The sequence below is a fragment of the Hevea brasiliensis genome, chromosome 16 (genome assembly GCF_030052815.1).
Source record: "Hevea brasiliensis isolate MT/VB/25A 57/8 chromosome 16, ASM3005281v1, whole genome shotgun sequence".
Taxonomy (NCBI): domain Eukaryota; kingdom Viridiplantae; phylum Streptophyta; class Magnoliopsida; order Malpighiales; family Euphorbiaceae; genus Hevea; species Hevea brasiliensis.
Window position 1 is genome coordinate 51493836 of NC_079508.1, and position 5846 is coordinate 51499681.

The 5846-nt window shown below is 33.9% G+C and overlaps 1 protein-coding gene across 1 annotated transcript; it reads right to left on the reverse strand.

Annotated features, from left to right (window-relative positions):
- Positions 1–592: 592 nt before the first annotated feature.
- On the reverse strand, positions 593–3219 carry LOC110638934 (uncharacterized). The gene is made up of 3 exons (XM_021789677.2): positions 2020–3219; positions 1029–1257; positions 593–929 (listed from the first exon to the last, which is right to left on the reverse strand). The coding sequence occupies exons 1-3, from the start codon at positions 2958–2960 to the stop codon at positions 765–767; spliced, it is 1335 nt and encodes a 444-aa protein (XP_021645369.2). The 5' UTR covers positions 2961–3219; the 3' UTR covers positions 593–764.
- Positions 3220–5846: the final 2627 nt, after the last annotated feature.

A 5846-nucleotide genomic window follows, 5' to 3' on the forward strand; every position in this document is an offset into this window, starting at 1 on the left:
TTTCAAATTCAAACAAAAGAAAAAAGTTCTTTACAGTTGCCTTTTAAAAATTACATGGCACGCAAGAAAAGCTAGAGGATTTTGGCTAGGACAAGGGTCCCCACACCACACCCACCACCACATCAAATGCTTTGGATATAATATCAAAGCCTACCATTATCCTGCATGACTGAGGGAGGCACATGCCTTCTTAGCATTTCTTTAATGAAAAAAAAAAATATATGAACATCAATCTTAACCCTACTTGCATTTCGAATGGTACATCTAGTGTTAGGTGCTGTTTCAAGAGACATGTAGGCAAGTGCTATGGTCCCTAGCTAGATCTCTCCCATCTCTTCATGTTACCTCAAATTCCATTATTTCATTTCATTCTGTAATTTTCTTTCCAATTTTGTAGCCAACCAAGTTCTCAGACATGCAAAGTACGGGTTTGATATTGTTTGTTATTGATGGATAATGCTGAGCTGAAGATAGATACTACAAGAGACAAGCTTGATCAAGGCTACCATCTTATTATTGCGGTTGTAAACACAATAATAGCGCCGTCTCAATCACATGCAGCAACTTGCAAAGTAGGGTGAAGAATAGCCTCTTTGAAAATTCATCTTCCATTGCTATACATGGGGTATTTACAAGTTACAGAGGATGATTAAAAGAAGGCCTCAAACACTCTCAACCTCTGACAAGCTTTTGCTCATCGGGCCGGTGTGTTCCAATTACATGAAATTAGTAAAAATTTACACTTTCAAAAAAAGCTAAATCTCTTACACATTTGTATCACAAAATTTGCCCTCCATCTGGTTTTGAACAGCTTTGACAGCTGCAACTCTAGCAGCAGTGGCTGCTCTATTTGCAGCCTGAACTGCCTTGTTCACTTGTTCATCCACCGGACGAAGGTTAATGGCACCTTCGGCTGTTTTTCTAGCAGCCTACATTTTAGAAAAATGAAATGATCGAAAAGCATGAGAAGTATGCGATATTTTGTCATTGACTATTAACAAGGAAAATTGAGAGTGCAAATCAAATACCTGAACGGCTCTAAGGACAGAATCAGTTAGTAGAGGCACAGGGCTCTTAAGGACACCACCATCCCATTCACCACATTTTGCATCGCCATTTCTGAAAGTATACATGCCATAACCTTGCTTCCGGCCTTCATGCCATGACCCTTCATAGCAGTGGCCATTGGCAAAATGATATACACCAAAGCCGTGGATTTTATCTCCAAAATATTCACCAGCATATCTATCTCCATTTCTGCAATGAAATCAACTTTCTCATCATTATTAATTATATCCATCAAACAAAAAAATCAACAATTTCATTGGTTCACCGGCAAGTGCAATAACATTGAGTTGCCGATTGACAATCTGTAAAATATTCAAGGAGAGGAACCATTAATTATGATTAATCAATTAAATTTCATCCATAACTGGAAACCCAACTGACCAAACAATAATTATCAAAATTCATTCTGATATCAACAGGCTAAAAAAATTATTAACAGGTTAAAACAATCATCAATCAGATTTTAATCACACTACCAAAGAACAAAATATAGCATAAAATTCATCACATACACCATTGTCTACTGTTTTATAAATCAAACCCTTGAAAAAAAACCATAAGAGTTCCAAACTGAAAAGTCAAAACACAACCAGAAAAGGAAAAACAAGGGAACTCCATTTGATAAATAAAAACTTTCATCTTTCAATCACAATTATAACTGTATATCCAAGAGATTTGTGAAATAATTCATAATTCATAATACTACAATTATTGCAGATTTACTAATTATGAACAGTCTAAACAATAAGCCCACATCCAAGATGATGATACCCAAAAATCAAAAGTTTTTTTTTTTTTAAATAGTACTTAGAGAAAACAGAAATTCATTTGAAGAGTTAGCCTGAAATGGTAAACGCAATCACCATAATCCAAAAATAAAAATACAGTAAACGCAATCACCATAATCCAAAAGAAAACTAAAATAAAAATAAAATATCCAAGAAAAATCACCTGAAATGGTAAACCCCAATGCCATGCTTGACGCCGCACTTGAATTCACCCAAGTAGCAGCTTCCATCAGAGCAAGTCTGCACTCCAACACCATGGCTCTGCCCATTACACCATTCACCAGCATAAGAATCGCCTGTGTAAAACTTATAAACCCCATATCCATGCCTTAAACCTTGTCTATACTGCCCCCTATATCTACTCCCTCTAGCCCAATTCTCTATGCCGTACCCATCATATCTCCCGTCAATCCAATCACCCTCATATCTCCCATTGACTAAGTAGTTATAAACCCCACTACCACTACATTTCCCTTTGTGAAATTCTCCTTCATAGAAATCCCCATTGCTATAGAATTCCACTCCTTCTCTTATAATACTCTTCTCCTTCCGGATTTTACTTTTGCTATCAGCATTTGACTCGCCAATAAACCATTGAACGGGCTTCGACTTGGCTCTCGAAGTGCAAAGACCGAGTCTTTTTGTGTTTGCTTCCCATAATTGCTTGATTATGGTCAAATTCTGGTTGATTAAGTTCTTGTTCTTGCTTGCAAAGAAAAGCGTTACAGCTATGAAAATCAAAGCTAATAAAAGATTCTCTGATGTGAGTATTTCTTCTCTTCTCAAATAAAAGAAGAAAAAGAAGGAGAGCGACAAGACTGTGAAGAAAATAAACGAAACCATCGTGAGAACAGGCGTGAACCGAGCCGAACCGGTCCTTCTCGGAGTCGAACCTGACCGGTGCGGCTTTCTTTTCTCTTCTCTTATTTTCTCTTCTAATTCTTGTTTTTGTTGTTGCTGTTGTAGCTGCTTCTGCTCCGGTTTTATAAGGTCCTCCTCTGCTACAGAAGTTAGGCTGTGGATGGACGATCGGACAGTGGGGAGAGAACGGAGAAGTGACGAATGGTTTCTCGTGAGCTTCGCTTGGCTTTTTTGGCCGTCCATTTCTTGGCGTAGGTCCCAAGGAGATCCAATCTCCGCCGTTTAAAACCCACCGCCTTAATCTCCTAGTAGTCCGCCCTATACCTCGAGATTCTGATAATCGTTGATGTAACTGTTCCCGCCGGCGACATATCTCAGTGGCGCATGTTAAGCAGTGGCACAGCGCGCACGTTAGCACACCGAAGAAAACATAGAAGCTAGAAGGAAAGTTCCATCTTTTTTGAAAGAGAAACACAGAGGAAGAGAGGCGTTTGGACCGGGTTTTGGTATGTATTTATGGCGTAAGGGGGCAAGGTAGGAGGATTCAATCTGGGACGTTGGATTACGATCTAACGGTAGAAAAGAATGTTTGATTTTTCAGCCGTTGGATTTGATCTAAATGAGGTCCCGATCTTGACGGGGATATATGATGTGGTCGTCGGATCTAGATTCGGCCCTTTTCCCCTTTACTGTGGCAGGCCGGCACGTGCCACCCCATTTACATAAAAGAATCATGTTTTGGTGCTCACTATTCAGTTACCACATGGTCTCATCACCGTTGAAAATGTGGGCCATGTTCTTATCACCTGGTGGTCCAGAATTTGAAGGGTAAGATCTGATTTAGTGAGTTTATTTGTCCTGGACCCCACTCTATTAGATTAACATGAAGGTATAAGGACCGTTGACATAATTTTGAACGGTGATTGAGTGTGTGGGGCCTTTCGATGGGATGTCACGTGAGACAAGGTAATAGGTTTCTTTGGAGTAATGATATCACTGTTCACAGGGGCGGTGGATGTGAGGATTGAGAAGACAGAAGGTTGGATTAAGGGAGTTAATTAATTAATTAATTGATTAATCAAATAATTTTGTAAAAATCTTTTTGCCTTTTCTAAGAGATGCTATTTCTACGGTTAGATCCTTTACTGCCTCCGCCCTTTATCATTCCCACAAATTTTCCATCCAAATATCAATATTAATATAATTAATTAATCAATATTGTCCTTTTTATTGAAAAATTAGTATAGGGTGCCTCTAATACTAATAATATATAGGTCAATTTAGTATTATTAATTATTATTAATATTAATTATTATAAAATAATTATAATAATTATTTATTTATATAATAAAAATATTTAATAAAATTAATTATTAAATATAAAAATAATTATATTATATACTTTTATCTCAATAAAAAATATTAACTTTTTATAAATTATTTTTTTAATCTCTAAATATTAATATAAATATCATATTACCGGATAATATAAATATGAAAGATAATATATTTTAATTAGAGTTAAAATATTAAATATTACCTTAAAAGTATAATAAATTTTTTATGGTTAATTTAAATTTAGATATATAGTGCATTATTATTTACTAAAAGGTAAAATTTTCATTTTTGTTAAAAATCAATATCCTATAATTTAGTTTTATTATATTATTATTTTTAAATTAATTAAATATTAGTTAATATATAGTAATAAAATATTTAAAAATATCACTTTCAATAAACATTAATAATATTAGGGACATTTTAATGATATATAATACTTCAAAATATTTTTTTGATATATTTAAAATTTTTATTTTTAAAATGAAAAAGTGCTAAAACACATAATTTTTTTAAATTTATTAATTTTCAATGATTTTTCATGAAAAATAACAAATATTTGCCATTCTTAAATCATTAAATATTTGACCTATTCATATTTTAATTGAGATAAAATGCATAAATAAAATCAACCTCACATCACATATTTGCCATTCTTAAATCATTAAAGCAAGTAAAATCAATCTCATGGCTGAATTAAAATATCACCATTGTTAAACTATTTAAAGCAACGTAAATGCCTTTTTCAAGAAAGAGAGAGCAGTGGAGATTTGGAAAATTTCCCAAATCCATTGTAACATCTTAAATTTTTAAATAAAAATAATATTTTAACTTCTGATACTATGAGCTTCGCACAAGTATTTTCATTTCGAGAAAATTCCATCGACGATCGGGACTACATTTTTAGGCCAGACACACAGACTGCCAGACTCACTTTAAAAGTAGATCAATATTATAGTGCTTTTCGCCATTTTTAGATGCCCTAGACACATTCCAGGCGTCAAAATTAGCATAGATAAATTCGAATTCCAAATATCCCATTTTACCTAAGGTTAAGTTTAAAATAAAATTCATAAAATATTCGTGGATAGATAAAAAATTATGATTCCAATTGTATTAGTATAATAGCATTGTTAAGACTACAGGGTATGATTATAGAATTTTTGGGGTTAGTTTTGGATAGTTTTTGCAAAATGTTAGTTTTAAACTTAATAGTTAAAAAATGTGAATATGTGAGTTTTTGCTATTGTGGTAGGCTCAGGATGGACATTATAATGTTGTGTTGTGGGCCAGAAGCCTTTGGATTAGGAAGTGTTATTTGAGCTATTTTGCAGGTTGGGTAGGTTCTATGTACAAGAAAAACTCTAACAGATTTTCAACATAAATTTAGAGTATCTTTAACTCTTTAAGTCCTTATTTTATTTGAATATTGATAAATTCATGAATATAATTGTTTAGGTGATCCGAATCAATCCTCCTCCTCTTCTCAGCCGCCTTAGTTAGTTTCTGTTAATCTGTGAGTAGATATTAATTTTATTTATAATTTCAATATTAATAATTTATACTCAAGGCATGCTCATGCATTTACATATATGTATGTAAATATTTAGTTAAACACTAGGCATGCTCTTTTGTTTTATACTTTATTGAACTTATTTGTAGATATCGCCTTAAGGTAATTTGGATTTGTGTGCGTGCATTGGTGTGTGTATGGTATAAATGTAGACTTGGGTAGGATAGGTAGTCGTGGCTGGAGCTTGATTCGCTGGGACTCAATCCTTATATATGGAT

Bases quoted from the DNA above. Each gene is read 5' to 3' on its own strand.
- LOC110638934 (XM_021789677.2), bottom strand. From the start codon at position 2,960: ATGGACGGCCAAAAAAGCCAAGCGAAGCTCACGAGAAACCATTCGTCA. The intron at 1,258-2,019 runs GTGATTTTTCTT...ATTTCATTGCAG, and splicing joins ATTGGGGTTTACCATTTCAG to AAATGGAGATAGATATGCTG. The intron at 930-1,028 runs GTATTTGATTTG...TCTAAAATGTAG, and splicing joins CTGTCCTTAGAGCCGTTCAG to GCTGCTAGAAAAACAGCCGA.